Genomic DNA, 18,687 nt, shown 5'->3' with positions numbered 1-18,687 from the left:
AATTTAGTTGCTCCATCCCTGCCTGTCGTGTCTTCGGCTGCCAAGATCCTAAGTGCTAGACTTCTCTGCCTTAAACCTCCTTACCTGTACAGTCTTTCCTGATAGTTGCACCCTCCCAGTACCAGTATCATTGCTTCAAATCTGTTTTACACCTTCCCTAGTGCTGCTATATCCTTTTTGTAATATGGAGACCAGAACTGTGCACAATACTCCAAGTGTGTTCTAACCAAGATTCACCCTTAGAATCATAGAATGATAGAAAACAAGGCCATTTAGCCCACAACACCTGCTCTTTAGTAGAACTATCACTCCTCTGCTTTCCCCAGAACGCTGTAATTTTTTTTCAAGTTTATCAAATTGCATTTTGAAAGTTACTATTGAACCTGCTTCCACCACTCTTTCAGGCAGTGCATTCCAAATCACAACAATATGCAATGTTATAATTTTCCCCTCATGTTGCCTATGCTTCTTTTGCCAATTATCTTAAATCTGTGACCTTTGGTTACAACTCTTCTGTCACCTAGATCATTTGCTCCTTACTTACTCCCTCCATCAAAATCATTCATGACTTTGACCACCTCTATAGAATCTCCTCTAATCCTCTCTGCTGTAAGAAGAACAATCCCAGCTTCTCCGGTGTTTCCACTTAACTGAAGTTCCTCATCATAGATACCATTCCAGTAAATCTCCTCTAAGGCCTGGACATCCTTTCTAAAGTGTGGTGCCCAGAATTAGCCACAATACTCCAGCTGAGGCCTAACCAGTGTTTCATAGAGGTTTAGCAGAACTTCCTTTTTTTTATCTCTATGCCTCTTCATAAAACCAAGGATCCCATAGTCATTTTTAAAAGAAATGTCTTCTCTGCTTTTTAATTCTATTCCTCTTGAAATGAACCACAGTAGTTTGTCTGTTTTTCCTCTGGCTCTGCCATTGATGTGACATTTTTAATAGCCAGGGTCAAGCCATGGCCCAACACATGCTGGACATTTCAGCTTTAATTGGCAGCTGAGTTCATCAGACCTTGGTCATGGGACTCCAAAGATCAATGGAAATGTGGCCTTTTTGTGAAGTTTGTTTTCCTCCCGTTCTTCCCCTTTATCTCGGATCTGGGGGCTTGAGGCTGAATTTTTTTTCTACGGCAATGTGCTTTGCTGCTGAGGGGTATACACAGTACAGACGATGATGGAGGTTCGTGCTCAGGGTTTAAACAAATGAAAGAACATGTGGAGCCAGAAACTAACTGGACCATAGTACTTCATACCTCACTCATCAAACAATACATCATGTTTCTGTACCTTTAAGAAGCTTTCAAGGATCTGCATTGCAGGTCGCAGCACGGTCTCTTCCCATTGGCTGACATCTGTCACATCCAGACCATACACTGGAGGAACATTAGCACCCGGCCCTTTGAAGCAAAATCACAAAGTGGTTACAGAATGCTTGCAGTTATCTCACAGGGTAGTTAGTGTTCCTGTTCTGCTTTATCAGTTTTACACACTTCCCTTTCTACTTGCCAGTCTCCCACCTTAAAGGATTTCACACATTTTCTATGTCTTGTACATGCTTTTGTGATAGAGTCATAGAGAGTTACAGCACCGAAACAGGCCCTTCGGCCCCCGAGTCTGCGCCGACCATCAACCACCCATTTATACTAATCCCATTTTCCCTCACACATCCCCTCTATTCTCCTACCACCTACCTACACTACGGGCAATTTTTTACAATGGCTAATTTTACCTATCAACCCGCAAGTCTTTGGCATGTGGGAGGAAACCGGAGCACCCGGAGGAAAACCACGCGGTCACAGGGAGAACTTGCAAACTCCACACAGGCAGTACCCTGAACCGAACCCAGGTCACTGGAGCTGTGAGGCTGCGGTGCTAACCACTGCGCTGCCCTTCACGTTATGACCAGGTGAGAATGGTGTCCAGGGGTCCCTCTCAGCTTTCACCTGGTCTTACTGTAATAGGGTTTTATTTTTAAAGACACCAAGTTTTTAGCTCCCCCTTGGTGAATCCTTGTTCACCGCTTTCTAATTATAAGGCAAAGAAATGAGCACAAACAGGCTTTCTTAGGTTTAAAGAAGAAAAGTTTAAATTTATTAAACTTAAACTCTAATTCGGTTAACGCCTACGGATACACAACGCGCCCACACGAGCATGCATACGCCATACACACATGCAAAGAGAGACAGAAGACTGAAGAAAAATAAAGTGGAAAAGTTTGAGGCAATATCTGAAGAGTTTTTGTTATGGTTCTTCACGCTCACTGTAGAGTCCTTGATTGTAGGTAGATCTTGCTTTTTGTAGGGGCCCAGTACTCTTCTTAAACCTTGTTCGCTGTAGAAGACTTTTCTCTCTTGGGGTTCATGTGGCTTCAGTAGATTCAGAGACTTGTGAGAAAGAGATGGGAGCAGACAGGAGAGATCTTCTCAGTCCAGGAGCAAACAGCCACTCTTAGTTCAAACTGTTGGTACAATTCAGAAAAAACCCAGGTTGCCAAGCAGGTTAGTCATGTGACTAACTGGTCTGACCACGTCTCGGATTGTATCACCTTAGCCGTCTCTGGAATGCTCTTCTTACACATAATACCTGGTGATCAAGGTCCATTGTGGGTTGAATGTGTCAGGGAATGGTCCTTTGTCCTTCCAATCACAGTCTGTTAATATGCAAATGTATTTTCCAGCTACGGCTGATCTGTTTAACAAGTCCTTTCTTCACTCCAGTAACAGTTTAAAATCAATGTTCACGACAAAATTTATGTGCCTCATTCTTGGCAGGTGGGGGCCTAGCATGACATTTTTCTTTCTTTGATCTCTCTAATTATCCCTCCGAAAGTCACTTTTTAATTTAAACATTTCCTGTTCTCCAATTAAGCATTTTACAGATCTTTACAACAAGCACAAGGTGGGTGGAGAGGACAGCAAGTGCTACAGAGAGCAAGTGACAGACAGAGAGCAAGAGAGCACGAGTGAGCAGAGAGACAGAGAGAGGGAGGTAGAGCAAGCACCAGACAGAGAGAGACACACAGAGAAAGAACACAAGAAAGAGTGGCAATCAGAGGGAGATTTTAGATTTTGATTTGTGGCATATTGTTTAAACTGTTCGGAAGCATTAGTAAGAATGTGTCCGGTGAGATGTGATTTCTGAGTATGCCCAGAATTGCTGATTGATTGACACTGACAAGATTTATATCCATCAGATTTTGCAGACAGCGTTCTGTGCTTTGATTCACATTTCGATGTGAAGTTTGGATATTTTCACTTGAGTTTCTCTGCATTTGGCAATGTGGAGATTTGGACAGCAGGTGGTGCAACCAGAATTTGCACAGGCAAAGGTCCCTGTGGGCCAAGTTACAAAACTGTTCCCATCCCAGACATTCTTAGAAAAGATAACTGACCCACTGTTGACTTTCCTGTTAGACTGATGTATTTATATATTGCGCTTTGTACTTTTCTGTACTTTGTATCTCTGTTAGTCATTCTGGTTTATAGCAGCATACAAATTAGGAGCAGAGGAGGCCACTCGGCCCCTCAAGCCTGCTCTGCCATTCAATAAGATCGTGGCTGATCTGATTGTAACCTCAACTCCACCTTCTCGTCTCCCCTACCATTCACCCCCTTGCTTATCAGGAGTCTGCCTTAAAAATATTCAAAGACTGCTTCCACCGCCTTTGGAGGAAGAGAGTTCCAAATACTCACGACCCTCAGAGAAATTTCTTCTCGTCTGTCTTAAATGGGCGACCCCTTATTATTAAACAATGACCCCTAGTTCTAGATTCCCCCACGAGGAAACATCCTTTCCACATCCACCCTGTCAAGACCCCTCAGGATCTTATACGTTTCAATCAAGTCACCTTTTACTCTTCTAAATTCCAGCGGATACAAGCCTAGCCTAGCCAACCTTTCCTTGTAAAACAACCCGCCCATTCCAGGTATTAGTCCAGTAAACCTTCCCTGAATTGCTTCCAAAGAATTTACATCCTTCCTTAAATAAGGAGACCAATACTGTACACAGTACTCCAGATGTGGTCTCATCAATGCCCTGTATAACTGAAGCAAAACCTCCCTACTTTTGTATTCAATTCCCCTTGCGATAAAACAACAACATTCTATTAGTTTTCTTAATTACGTGCTGTACCTGCATACTAACCTTTTGCAATTCATGCACTAAGACACCCATATTCCTCTGCATCTCAGAGCTCTGCAATCTCTCATCATTTAGATAATATGTTTCCTGCCAAAATGGACAATTTCACATTTTCCCACATTATACTCCATTTGCCAGATCTTTTCCAACTCACTTTTTTATTCATTCATGGGATGTGGGCATCGCTGGCCAGGCCAGCATTTATTGCCCATCACTAATTGCCCTTGAGAAGGTGGTGGTGAGCTGCCTTCTCGAACTGCTGCAGTCCATGTGGGGTAGGTACACCCACAGTGCTGTTAGGAAGGGAGTTCCAGGATTTTGACCCAGCGACAGTGAAGCGATATAGTTCCAAGTCAGGATGGTGTGTGACTTGGAGGGGAACTTGCAGGTGGTGGTGTTCCCATGCATCTGCTGCCCTTGTCCTTCTAGTTGGTAGAGGTCGCGGGTTTGGAAGGTGCTGTCAAAGGAGCCTTGGTGCATTGCTGTAGTGCATCTTGTAGATGGTACCCACTGCTGCCATTGTGCATCGGTGGTGGATGGAGTGAATGTTTGCAGATGGGGTGCCCATCAAGTGGGCTGCTTTGTCCTGGATGGTGTCGAGCTTCTTGAGTGTTGTTGGAGCTGCACCCATCCAGGCAAGTGGAGAGTATTCCATCACACTCCTGACTTGTGCCTTGTAGATGGTGGACAGGCTTTGGGGAGTCAGGAGGGGAGTTACTCGCCGCAGGATTCCTAGCCTCTGACCTGTTCTTGTAGCAGCGGTATTTATATGGCTACTCCAGTTCAGTTTCTGGTCAATGGTAGCCCCTAGGATGTTGATAGTGGGGGATTCAGTGATGGTAATGCCATTGAATGTCAAAGGGAGATGGTTGGATTCTCTCTTGTTGGAGATGGTCATTGCCTGGCACTTGTGTGGCGCAAATGTTACTTGCCACTTATCAGCCCAAGCCTGGATATTGTCCAGGTCTTGCTGCATTTCTACACGGACTGCGTCAGTAGCTGAGGAGTCACGAATGGTGAACATTGTGCAATCATTAGCGAACATCCCCACTTCTGACCTGATGATTGAAGGAAGGTCATTGATGAAGCAGCTGAAGATGGTTGGTCCTAGGACACTATGCTGAGGAACTCTTGCAGTGATGTCCTGGAGCTCAGATGATTGACCTCCAACAACCACAACCTTCTTCCTTTGTGCTAGGTATGACTCCAGCCAGCGGAGGGCTTTCCCCCTGATTCCCACTGACCTTAGTTTTGCTAGGGCTCCTTGATGCTATACTTGGTCAAATGCTGCCTTGATGTCAAGTGCAGTCACTCTCACCTCACCTCTTTGGTCCATGTTTGAACCAAGGCTGTAATGAGGTCAGGAGCTGAGTGGCGCTGGCGGAACCCAAACTCAGCGTCACCAAGCAGCTTATTGCTAAGCAAGTGCCGCTTGATAGCACTGTCGATGACACCTTCCATCACTTTACTGATGATTGAGAGTAGGCTGATGGGGCGGTAATTGGCCGGTTTGGACTTGTCCTGTACACAAAAGGCAGGACATACCTGGGCAATTTTCCACATTGCAGGGTAGATGCCAGTGTTGTAGCTGTACTGGAACAGCTTGGCTAGGGGCGCGGCAAGTTCTGGTCTTCAGGTCTTCAGTACTATTGCTGGAATGTTGTCAGAGCCCATAGCCTTTGCAGTAGCCAGTGCTTTCAGTCGTTTCTTGATATCACGCGGAGTGAATCGAATTGACCGAAGTCTGGCATCTGTGATGCTGGGGACTTCAGGAGGAGGCCGAGATGGATCATCAACTCGGCACTTCTGGCTGAAGATTACTGCAAATGCTTCAGCCTTATCTTTCGCACTGATGTGCTGGGCTCCCCCAACATTGAGGATCGGGATATTTGTGGAGCCACCTCCTCCAGTTAGTTGTTTAATTGTCCACCACCATTCACGGCTGGATGTGGCAGGACTACAGAGCTTAGATCTGTTCCGATAATTATGGGATCGCTTAGGTCTGTCTACCGCATACTGTTTACGCAGTTTGGCATGCAGATAGTCCTGTGTTGTAGCTTCACCAGGTTGATACCTCATTTTGAGGTATGCCTGGTGCTGCTCCTGGCATGCTCTCCTGCACTCTTCACTGAACCAGAGTTGGTCTCCTGGCTTGATGGTAGTGGTAGAGTGGGGGATATGCCGGGCCATGAGGTTACAGATTGTGGTTGAGTACAATTCTGCTGTTGCTGATGGCCCACAGCGCCTCATGGATGCCCAGTTTTGCATTGCTAGATCTGTTCGAAATCTATCCCATTTAGCACGGTGGTAGTGCCACACAACATGATGGAGGGTATCCTCAATGTGAAGGCAGGACTTCGTCTCCACAAGGAATGTGCAGTGGTCACTCTTACCAATACTGTCATGGACATATGCATCTGTGACAGGCAGATTGGTGAGGACGAGGTCAAGTATGTTTTTCCCTCTTGTTGGTTCCCTCACCACCTGCCGCAGACCCAGTCTAGCAGATATGTCCTTTAGGACTCGGCCATCTCGGTTAGTAGTTGTGCTACCAGTCACTCTTGGTGATGGACTCTGAAGTCCCCCACCCAGAGTACATTCTGTGCCCTCGCCATCCTCAGTGCTTCCTCCAAGTGCTGTTCAACATGGAGGAGTACTGACTCATCAGCTGAGGGAGGGCGGTAGGTGGTAATCAGCAGGAGGTTTCCTTGTCCATGTTTGAACTGATGCCATGAGACTTCATGGGGTCCAGAGTCGATGTTGAGGACTCCCAGGGCAACTCCCTCCCTACTGTAAACCACTTTGCCGCCACCTCTGGTGGGTCTGTCCTGCCGGTGGGACAGGACATACCCGGGGATGGTGATGGCAGTGTCTGGGACATTGTCAGTCAGGTATGATTCTGTGAGTATGACTATGTCAGGCTGTTGCTTGACTAGTCTGTGGGACAGCTCTCCCAACTTGGCACAAGCCCCCAGATGTCAGTAAGGAGGACTTTACAGGGTCGACAGGGCTGGGTTTGCCGTTGTCGTTTCTGGTGCCTAGGTCGATGCCGGGTGGTCCATCCGGTTTCCTTCCTTTTTATTGACTTTGTAGCAGTTAGATACAACTGAGTGGCTTGCTAGGCCATTTCAGAGGGCATGTAAGAGTCAAGCACATTGCTGTGGGACTGGAGTCACATGTAGGGCAGACCAGGTAAGGACAGCAGATTTCCTTCCCTAAAGGACATTAGTGAACCAGATGGGTTTTTACAACAATCGACAATGGTTTCATGGACATCATTAGACTAGATTTTTAATTCCAGATTTATTAATTGAAGTCAAATTCCACCTTCTGCTGTGGTGAGATTTGAACCCATGTCCCCAGAGCAATACCCTGGGTCTTGGGTTACTAGTCCAGTGACAATACCACTACGCCACTGCCTCCTTAACCTATCTATACCCTTTTGTAGCCTCGTGTCCTCTTCACAACTTACTTTCCTATCTATCTTTGTGTCATCAGCAAATTTAGCAACCATACCTTCATCCAAGTCATTTATATAAATTGTAAACAGTTGAGGCCCCAGCACTGATCCCTGTGGCAAACCACTCATTACATCTTGCCAACCAGAAAATGGCCCATTTATGCCTACTCTCTGTTTCCTGTTAGCTAGCCAATCTCCTATCCATGCCAATATGTTACCCACTACACCATGAGCTTTTATTTTCTGCAATGCCAGTTCTGATGAAGGATCATCGACCTGAACCGTTAATTCTGTATCTCTCTTCACAGATGCTGCCAGGTCCGCTGAGTTTTCAAGCATTTTCTGTTTTTTCCCTGAATGCAGCTGTTGCTCCATTAGTAGCTCTTGATAAACTCTGCACAGCTTCAATGACAATAACCCAGGTTTGAAAAACACCTCAGGAACATATTTCATTCCAAGACTTTTCAGACTCCGTTGGTAATCAAGGATATTAAAATATGAGCACAAAGCACATGGGTGAGCATAAGTGGGAGTGTATAATAAGGCAAGTTAACAGCTTGACATAGGTAAAGAACACCAGGGTTAATATAGGGAGCTACATTGAATGTACACAGACTACCCAAATTCTGCTGAATATAGAGAACAGACTGATTGAGAAGGAATAAATATGAAAAACAGAATTAAAATCAGCAGGCATCAATGTAACTAAGAGCAGAGCTGACTAAAACTATCGATAAGTAGAATGCTTAGCTTGGATGGAACTTGCGTCACATTGGTTGGAACAAAGGTTAATGTATGCCATGACAATCCCAGGCCTGAAGGGAAAGTGCCAAAATGTGCTCATCAGAGGAATGAAAGGGCAACATGATACAGCAACCTGAAGATAAAGCAACTAGACAGAAACAAAGGAAAAGGATATGGGGTCCGAGTTACACCAAATCCTGTGACTAAAGTAGGTGGTATAAAGGTATAAATGCACCCAAGGAGAGACTCAAGGCTGTGAACTGCATGGTGAGGCACTCAGCTGACATTTGCCAGATGGGCATGCTATGTGTGAATATACAGTCCTACTGCCCGCATGTACCATTCAATGTGTTGTCTTCAATAAACATATGTCAGATAAATCACTATCTCATGGGTTTTCAAATCTTTTAATTAAATAAAGGATTAAAAATAGGGAACTGGAGCACTAGGCCTAATGTTATAAAGTCCAGAGTGCAATATCCTTTACTAGAACAAGAATGGTGCAACATCTCTAAATGGCTGTGAACAGTACAAACTGTGCTGGGGCAGCAGTACTCTGTGAGCAGGTCAATCGCTGATACACAAAACCACAAGATAAACAATTTATTCCAAACTCCTCTGTTTCTTATGAATGAAATCAAGGAATGATGTATTGGACATCAGGTTGGATTTTCACTCTAGATATTCTTCCTTGAATTCAGCATACTCCTCTGAGTAGATCTCCACTAATCAGCGTGTTTCTTTACTGCCCAATATCTGTGGATTTCAGCAGGACCCTGGAGCCAAGCAGAGAATCTGTGCCACTGTACTCCAGCTTGCAGAAAACATCATGTTCTGCCATTTTCATCATCTCAACTTCAAACAATGGAGCAATGTATACTCTCAGACTGGGATTCAGGTTACTGACCACATTTACAAAGTTACAAGTATTTACAGCCCAGAAACACGTGCTGTCAATGTTTATGCTGTGAACGAATTTCTTCCCAAACTTCTTCATACCACTTTATCATTGTAACCTTCTATTCCTCTCTCCATCATGTGCTTATCTAGCTTTCTCTTAAATGTATCTATGCTATTTGCCTCAACCATTCCCTGTGGTAGTGAGTTCCACATTTTCACCACTCTCTGGGGAAAGACGTTTCTCCTGAATTTCCTATTGACTTTATTATATGTTATAGTTATGACCACTAGGTCTGGCCTCCTCCACAAGTGGAAGCATCTTCTCCATGGCCGGGATTTTATGAGCCCCCTGCGGCGGAGGGGGCACAAAGTATTGTGATGGGTTGCCCGTCGCCTCCCCGTCACGAAGCGATCTTCCCAAGGGGCAGGACAGGCTGACAATGTCATTCCCACCCAGAGGCCAATTGAGATGAGGTGTATCCCAGGCTGTTATGTGAGGCAAGGGAGGAGATAGCAGGGGCTCTGACACAAATTTTCAAATCCTCTCTGGCCACAGGAGAGGTACCAGAGGATTGGAGGACAGCGAATGTGGTATCATTATTCAAGAAGGGTAGCAGGGATAAACCAGGTAATTACAGGCCAGTGAGTCTAACATCAGTGGTTGGGAAACTATTGGAAAAAATTCTGAGGGACAGGATTAATCTCCACTTGGAGAGGCAGGGATTAATCAGGGATAGTCAATATGGCTTTGTCAGGGGGAGATCATGTCTGACTGACTTGATCGAAATTTTTGAGGCGATGATGAAATGTGTAAAGCAGTTGATGTAGTCTATATGGACTTCAGTAAGGCATTTGATAGGTCCCGCATGGGAGATTGGTTAAGAAGGTAAGAGCCCATGGGATCCAGGGCAATTTGGCAAATTGTATCCAAAATTGGCTCAGTGGCAGGAGGCAGAGGGTAATGGTCAAGGGTTTTTGCGAGTGGAAGCCTGTGACCAGTGGTGTACCGCAGGGATCGGTGCTGGGACCAAGCCGGGTCCGACCGGGTGCTGTTTGTAGTGTACTTTAATGATTTAGACGTGAATATAAGAGGTATGATCAGTAAGTTCATAGATGACACGAAAATTGGTGGTGTCGTAAATAGTGAGGAGGAAAGCCTTAGATTACAGGACGATATAGATGGGCTGGTATGATGGGTGGAGCAGTGGCAAATGGAGTTTAATCCTGAGAAGAGTGAGGTGATGCATTTTGGGAGGACCAACAAGGCAAGGGAATATACAATGGATGGTAGGGCCCTGGGAAGTACAGAGGGTCAGAGGGACCTTGGTGTACTTGTCCATAGATCACTGAAGGCAGCAGCACAGGCAGATAATGTGGTTAGGAAAGCATATCGGATACTTAACTTTATTAGCCGAGGCATAGAATATAAGAGCAGGGAGGTTATGATGGAGCTGTATAAAATGCTCGTTAGGCCACAGCTGGAGTACTGTGTACAGTTCTGGGCATCACACTATAGGAAGGATGTGATTGCACTGGAGAGGGTGCAGAGGAGATTCACCAGGATGTTGCCTGGGCTGGAGCATTTCAGCTATGAAGAGAGACTGAAAAGGCTAGGGTTGTTTTCCTTAGAGCAGAGAAGGCTGAGGGGGGACATGATTGAGGTATACAAAATTATGAGGGGCACTGATAGGTTAGATAGGAAGAAACTTTTTCCCTTAGCGGAGGGGTCAGTAACCAGGGGGCATAGATTTAAGCTAAGGTGCAGGAGGTTTAGAGGGGATTTGAGGGAAAAAAAATTTCACCCAGAGGTTGGTTGGAATCTGGAACACACTGCCTGAAGAGGTGGTAGAGGCAGGAACCCTCACAACATTTAAGAAGTATTTAGATGAGCACTTGAAATGCCATAGCATACAAGACTATCTAAAAACGGAGATAGAACAAATCCAGGAACTATAGACCAATTAGCTTAATGTCAATGGTAGGAAAGACAATAGAATCCTCACTCAAAGATGCAACAAAAAAAACTGCTTTCAAAAGGGAAGGTCATGCTTGATCAAACTTAGTGAATTTTTTGAAGAAGTAACAGAAAGTGTAGACAAGCGTATTACAGTCCAAGAGGCCCCAGTGAGGGGGTGGTCGTCCAGTCTAGGGGGAGGGGCGGTCCCAGGGGCGAAGTGTATCTTGGGGTGGGGGCCCTTGGAAAATGGGATTAGAATAGTTAGGTGCTTGATGGCCGGCACAGACATGATGGGCCTGTTTCTGTGCTGTATAACTCTATGACTCAATGAGGGCCTCTTCCTGCCGTCACTGGGATCTTACCAGCGGCAGGGGGGTGGGGGGAGGGCGTCCGCCACGTGGGGAGGTCACTTTGTAATACGAGGGCCCCTCCCTGAAGCCTTGCGGGTTGGGTTCCTCCGCCATGGGCAATCTGTGGCCCACTGAGGGCCCCCACCCCAAGATACACTTCACCCCTGGAACCGCCCCTCCCCCTGGACTGTACGACCACCCCCTCACTGCGGCCTCTTGGACTGCAATACACTTGTCTACACTTTCTGTTACTTCTTCAAAAAATTCACCACGTTTGATCAAGCATGACCTTCCCTTTTGAAAGCAGTTTTTTTTGTTGCATCTTTGAGTGAGGATTCTATTGTCTTTCCTACCATTGACATTAAGCTAATTGGTCTATAGTTCCTGGATTTGTTCTATCTCCGTTTTTAGATAGAAATTACATTAACTGACCCGCCAGCTCCTTGACACCATTCCCATATAGGCATAGATATAGGTATGTAATAGTGGCTCCGCTATCTCTTCCCTAACTCAATTTTTAATACACACAGATGTAATCCATCCAGACCAGGGGTTTTATCCTAAGTTTGATTGGTTTATCAATTATCTTCTCCCTTTCTATCTTAAATTTTTTTTTTTTTTTAAACTTCTTCTAATGTCATGGCCACCCACTGGACTTCCTGAAAAATACTGAGGCAAAGTGATTATTTAATATTTGGCATTTCGCTGTCAATAACTGCAAGTTTGTTGTGTGTATTCCCTTAGCTGCCCTATCCCTATCCTGATTGTTCTTTTGTTATTTGTGTGCCTGTAAAATACTTTTTCTTTTATATTCGTTGAAACCTATGTGGTTTCCTTTTACCTTCCTAATGGCTTTTTGACTTCTTTCCTAACCTTTTTGTACTTTTTTTGTCATCCTCTCCACCGTTGTCTGTTTACTTAGTGAACCTCTTTTACTTTAGTTTCAATATTGTCCTTATTTCTTTATTCAGCCATGATTTTTCATTACTGCCTAGTTTGTTCTTGATTTTTTAGCAGAATATATTTCTCCTGGACTCTACTGATCATCAGTTTAAATGTTTCCCACTGCTGATCTATTTCTTTACTCATCAGTAATTTTTTCCAGGTCATTTTCCCCAGTTCCATTCTCAACCTCTTAAAATCAGCTTTATTCCAATTTATTACTTTGGTCTTTGTCTGGCTTACGTCCTTCTCAATCTTTATGTTGTGATCATTTATTTAACTTTAAACAGGTAAACCAACAGCCACAGAACAAACAGTATATTCACAACATTTATAACATTTACTAGTCTGTTAGCGCCTCGTTATGATACCGTCTTGTGAGCTCATAAAATCATACAGCACAGGAGGCCATTGAGGCTATTGTGCCTTTGATGAAGTTTTGAAAAAGCTATCCAATTAATTCCATTCCCCTGTTCTTTCCCCAAAGCCCTGCAAATCTTTCCTTTTCAAGTATTTATCCAATTCCCTTTTGAAAGTTACGATTGAATCTGCTTCCATTGCCTTTTCAGAGTGTATTCCAGAGCAGAACAATGTGTGTAAAAATCATCTCGCCCCCAGTACTTATTACTGATTCTTTCCCATCAGCCTCAGTCCATTCCCATTTGGAATGGAAGCTTCTATGTGTTTCTGTTGCAGTGCCAGTGCAGACACCTGGTTTGTTGGAGATAGTCTGCGGTCAGGATTGGACATATTCATAAAAACCCTGAATGGACATACATGATCTTTAATATTGCATGCTAATAGAAACTGGCTCATGTTCCTACCAGGTCCCTTGGTTTGCTTTTCAGCTCTCATTCTGCTACTTACTTTTCAAGAAACGATTACGGACCCATTTGTTTTGCTTTCTTGCATAACGCTTTGTGACTTGCTTCAGCGCAGCGATACCTGCCGGGGACAGGACATGGCGTAAACAGACCAGTCACACACTCCTTCACACTCATGCTGTGATGACTCTATGACTAATCTATGTCTAATCACTCCAAACAAACAACTCAGAGTCGCAGTGAGCAGTGTGTAAATACACACCTCTACACTCCAAATAAACATTGCAGAATCTGAAGTGCATAAATACAAGATCTGCTTCAAGGCTCCTACGGTATGCGCAATGATGGCTGCTGTGGAAGCACAGATCTCTAGCGTCAGCTTGGCTCAGTAGGTAGCACTCTTGACTTCAGGAGGTTTTGGGTTCAAGCTCGACGATAGATTTCTGAATACTAATGGCATCAAGGGATATGGGGATAGTGGGGTAAAATGGCATCGAGGTAGATGATCAGCCATGATGTTAGATTGGCACAGCAGACTCAATGGGCTGAATGGCCTACTCCTGCTCCTATTTCCTATTATCCTACAATCCTATGACTCCAGGTGCTAAACCCACAATCCAGCTGATAGTGCAGATTTCCCTCAGTGCTGCACTGCACTGTCGGGGACGCTGTCATTTGGATGAGACATTAAATTGAGGCCTTGTGTGCCCCCTGAGATGGGCAAAAAAGATCCCATGGCATTATTCGAAGAATAGCAGGGAATTCTCCGATGTCCTAGCTAACTTTTATCCCTCAACCAACATCATAAAACAGGTTATCCGATTATTACCATACTGTTGTTTGTGGGACCCTGCTATGTATAAATTGGCAACTACGTATATCTACATAATAACAATGACTAGACTTCAAAAATAATTAATTGGCTGGGAAGCACTTGGGGATGTCCTAAGGATGTGAAAGGTGCTATGTAAATGCAGATTCTTTCCTTCTTTGAAACTGTGCAGCAGATATTTGTAGGTGCTATACAAGTGTCAGAGGAAAGCCTTGGTCTCCTACGGGCTGATATTCAGGGAGGACCAATGGGGGAGGGGAAGGAAGAACTGGCATAACAGCTGCCAGAAAAGTACTCAGTGACCTGCAGGTTCCTGTGCAGACTGTCACTAACTAACTACATACTCATGGAATAGAACCCTTGCAATTCATGTGGGCTGCAGTTCTGCAGGCAGAGGACCCTACAAACACCAGGCCCTTTCCTGTTCCCCACTGTCCATAGGCAGAGTATGACGATGTTTGCTCTGCCAAACAATGCATCAGATATCTAATGGATACCTTCATGAATTCCAGCTCAACTGAGATTATTGATTTTCCTTGTGCCAGAGACAACCAAGTGACTGTTACTGCAAGAGGCAATGTCTAGTTTGCCTTGGGGCTGGGGCTTGGATGCAACTCCCATGCAATGTGCAGCACAAGTCCGTAACTGCCTCCCTCCTGAAGCATAACCTCCACATGCATTGCTCTCTAGTCAAGCTTTCCTTATCACGTACACTCAGATGCGAACTATGTACACTATTACCATACCCGGTATTGCATTATACAGTGTTACCTTGGGTCAGCAGTTTTTCCCTAGTTTCACTGCAGCTGCTGTTGGAGGTCAGATAGTCATGGAATTCCTTGAAGCCGATGGACTGGAAGATGCCATGTTGATAATCCTGGCTGTGTCCCAATAGAAAAAGAACCAGACACAGATTCAATCAATAATCTGCCAATTACTGAAGCAAAGGACAGCACAGCAGAATGATCCACCAAATACACAACTCCAAATGCCTCAGTATGGCAACATCGCACGGGGTGGAGACACACACTCTTCATCACTGATGTGGATACACATTTCTCACTAATGGGCTCTCCTCACCACTGAGGGAAAGGTGAAATACCCCCAAATCGTAAGGTGGTCTACAGTTTCTTTATTAACAGAAAAACGCTGTGAAAAATGGAGCAGGATATGGGTTGTTCACAGCAAGATGCATGTTTACATCTCTGATGGCCTTTGCAAATTGTGCTGATTTCCTCAGGATGTAATGCTACAACTTTCCCTTTAGGAAGTCTAGTCAAACCAGATGTTATTATTAGAAAGGATGTCAGCTTGTGACAGCACTGCTATTCCTTACAGCCCTCAACTGAACTCACGACCCCCAGTGATAGCACTGAGCTGTTTAATAAGAATGGAGCTTTTACAAACATGCAAAAAAGGATGACTTATAAGTGAAGGGGGATAGCTTATACCTCAGTGACAGAATGGTAGAGGTGTTTAATAAGTATTTCACCTCAGTGTATACAGAGGAAAATGAAGGTGGGGCTGCTGGAGTAAGCTGTAAAAGTACAGCCATGACTCATGATATATATTTTGAAAGGGAACAGTATTAAAAAAAAGTTAATTGGACTAAATGAAGGAAATTCATCAGTCTCAAAAGTTATCCATTCTAGAATACAAATGAAGGTTTGGGAGAGATAGCTCAGATAGATCATAATTCAAGGAATAGTGTTAAAAGGATGGGAAAATGGAAAATGCTCAGGAAAGGGAATGGGATCAACCAACAAATTATAGGCCAGTTAGTCTTACCTCAGTTGCGACTTACCACACGTCCACAATACAAAAGGAAATTAGTCAACACACTCAACGTTGAGATCAGAGACAGTTAGCATGAATCTGGAAAAGGCACTTTGTGTTTGAATAAATTAACTGGATTGATTGAGGAAATCACTTGGTGTTTAGAAGCACTGGATGTTCCCTATATGGGGTTGCAAGAAAACCTTCAATAAGGTGACACACTTAAGAAAATTGAAGTAGGTGGTACGAAGGGAGGATAGCTGAATGCAAAGATGTGGCTAGGGCGCAGAAAAGACAAGACTAGAAGTAAATGGATTGGACAGCACTGTTAGAGAGGACAAGTGGATAACATGCAGAAATACTACACACAGAGCACAGAAACAAACTGAACAAACAAACTTGTATTAATATAGCACCTTTCACCATCTCAGGCCATCCCAAGTGCTTCACGGCCAATGAAAGTACATTTGAAGAAGTACTGTGATGCAGGAAATGTGCAGCCAATTTGCACACAGCAAGATCGCACAAACAGCAAATAAATAAATGACTAGATCATTAGATTTAGGTACTGGATAAAGGATAAATGTTAGCCTGGACACCAGGGTGAACCCCCTGCTCTTCTTTCAATAGAAGTGCCAGGGGATCTTTTACATCCACCTGAGAGGACAGAAGGACCTTGGTTTAATGTTTCATCTGAAAGACAGCGCAGCACTCTCACGGCACTGCAGTGATGTGTCAGGTTAGGTTTTATTCTCAAGTCTCTGGAGTGGAACTTGATCCCAAAACCTTCTGGCTCAGAGCTACCACTGAGCCACAGCCGACTCATAAATAGACAAAGACCACTAGGGGAGGAGGAACAATGGAAATAAATGTGGGCAATAAGGATGAAAAAATTATTTCTAAAGTACAAACGTATCTAGAAAGATATATATAAAAATGATAAAAAGTTAGGAAATTGGAGGGAAATTGAGTTAGAAAATTAGCTGAGGATAGCATGGAATATAGAAAAAGGCAACCACAGCAAGCAAGATGAAGAGAAAAATTAGCAAAGTTATTTTTTGATTTTGTTCATGGGCACGTTGCTGGCAAGGCCAGCATTTATTACCCACCCCTAATTGTCCTTGAGAAGGTGGTGGTGAGGAGATGTCAAGACATAAAATGACCAAGGGATAACAAGTGACCAAATGAATTCCCCTGTATGTCCCAGAGAGGTCGTGGGGGCCTTTCCCCATCACACAACATGAATTTTGAGGGGGTGAGGAAGTAGTAAAAGAAACTGAAATTTGAAATCAGATGCTCACTGATGGGCTGAGGCAGTGAAAAGAGGACAAGGCCCAGATGGACCACACGTGGTATTTAAATAAACGGCGTGTGAAACAGAAGTTATTACAGGCCCGATATCCAAAATCCGGCTGTCCGAAAACTGGACATTTTTGAAAATATTCAGATGCAACAACAGTTTAGTGCTAATTAGTCATAATTACTTGGATTAAACCTGAAACGATTGACCCAGTTATTCATAGTATCCTCCTTAAAACGTAATGTTAGGTCAATGTTTCTCTTAAGTTTAATTTCTCTTTCAGTCAATTTTTACCCGACTTGTTTCAAAATTGTGAAATGTTGGTGGCAACTGGCGGATCCTCCCCTGCAACACCCTGTTCCTTGGCCGGGCTCCTGTTGACGGGGGACAGTACTCGGCAGGTGATAACTGAGTCTCGTGGTTATCTTCAGGCTCTGGCTGACCCAGAGGGCAGTCGCCAGCTCCATGTGTTCGAAATCCAGCACAGTCTCAGTCCTGCCTTAAACATTCAGTCCCTCCACCACCAGCACACAGTGGCAGCAGTGTATACCATCTCTAAGATGCACTGCAGTAACTCACCAAGGCTTCTTCAACAGCACCTTCTAAACCCACAACTTCTCCCTCGAAGGACAAGGGCAGCAGATACATGGGAACACCACCACCTGCAAGTTCCCTTCCAAGCTACACACCATCCTGACGTGGAACTATAATCACCGTTCCTTCACTGTTGCTCGGTCAAAATCCTGGAACTCCCTCCCTAACAGCACTGTGGGTGTACCCACACCACATGGACTGCAGCGGTTCAAGGAGGCAGCTCACCACCACCTTCTCAAGGGTAATTAGGAATGAGCAATGAATTGCCCACATCCCAGAAATGAATTAAAAAAAAAACAGAAATTGTGCCAGAGGATGGGCAGACGTAGCAGAACAGCAATCCTTAAAAAGGGGCGAAGGGACAATGCAGAAACCTACAGGCCTGAGTCAGTTATGGGTAAAACTTTAGAAGGCAAGCCTCAAAGGGTGGAAAAATAAAAGATGTGGTGAGTATGGGATCATGAGAGGGAGCCAGTGTGGAATTCGGGGAGGGCAGATTTTCCCAATTCATTTACTGTCGTTCATGAAAATGATAGACCTTGTTGACAACAGTAATTGTATGGCTGGCATACAACAGCAGGGAGATTCAACCAGGAGACAATGCAGAAAAGGGAAACCAAACTGATACTGTGTTTCAGGCATCTGAGAAGTCTTTGGATAGTTTACACAGGAGAAGAGTCTTTTTTTATTCTTTTCACGGGATGTAGGCGTCGCTGGCAAGGCCAGCAATTGTTGTCCATCCCTAATTGCCCTTAAACGGAGTGGCTTGCTTGGCTGTTTCAGGCGGGCAGTTAAGAGTAAACCATATTGCTGTGCGTCTGGTGTCACATATAGGCCAGACCAGGGGGTAAGGATATTAA

The 18,687-nt window shown here is 44.4% G+C and overlaps 1 protein-coding gene across 4 annotated transcripts in view; it reads right to left on the bottom strand.

The window, feature by feature from the left end:
- The window catches only part of trit1 (tRNA isopentenyltransferase 1), a 50,426-nt gene that overhangs the window by 10,869 nt on the left and 20,870 nt on the right, over window positions 1-18,687 (bottom strand). For all 4 annotated transcript variants that reach the window (XM_068011099.1, XM_068011100.1, XM_068011102.1 and 1 more), the window contains 3 exons: window positions 14,929-15,038; window positions 13,369-13,446; window positions 1,296-1,405 (listed from right to left, as the gene is read on the bottom strand). In XM_068011099.1, coding sequence (XP_067867200.1) covers window positions 1,296-1,405; window positions 13,369-13,446; window positions 14,929-15,038 — 298 coding nt within the window. The remainder of the gene's footprint in view (window positions 1-1,295; window positions 1,406-13,368; window positions 13,447-14,928; window positions 15,039-18,687) is intronic.

The sequence above is a fragment of the Heterodontus francisci genome, chromosome 31 (assembly GCF_036365525.1).
Source record: "Heterodontus francisci isolate sHetFra1 chromosome 31, sHetFra1.hap1, whole genome shotgun sequence".
Classification (NCBI taxonomy): Eukaryota; Metazoa; Chordata; class Chondrichthyes; order Heterodontiformes; family Heterodontidae; genus Heterodontus; species Heterodontus francisci.
Note: the sequence above shows the minus strand (reverse complement) of the source record. Positions and strands in the feature narration are given on the sequence as shown.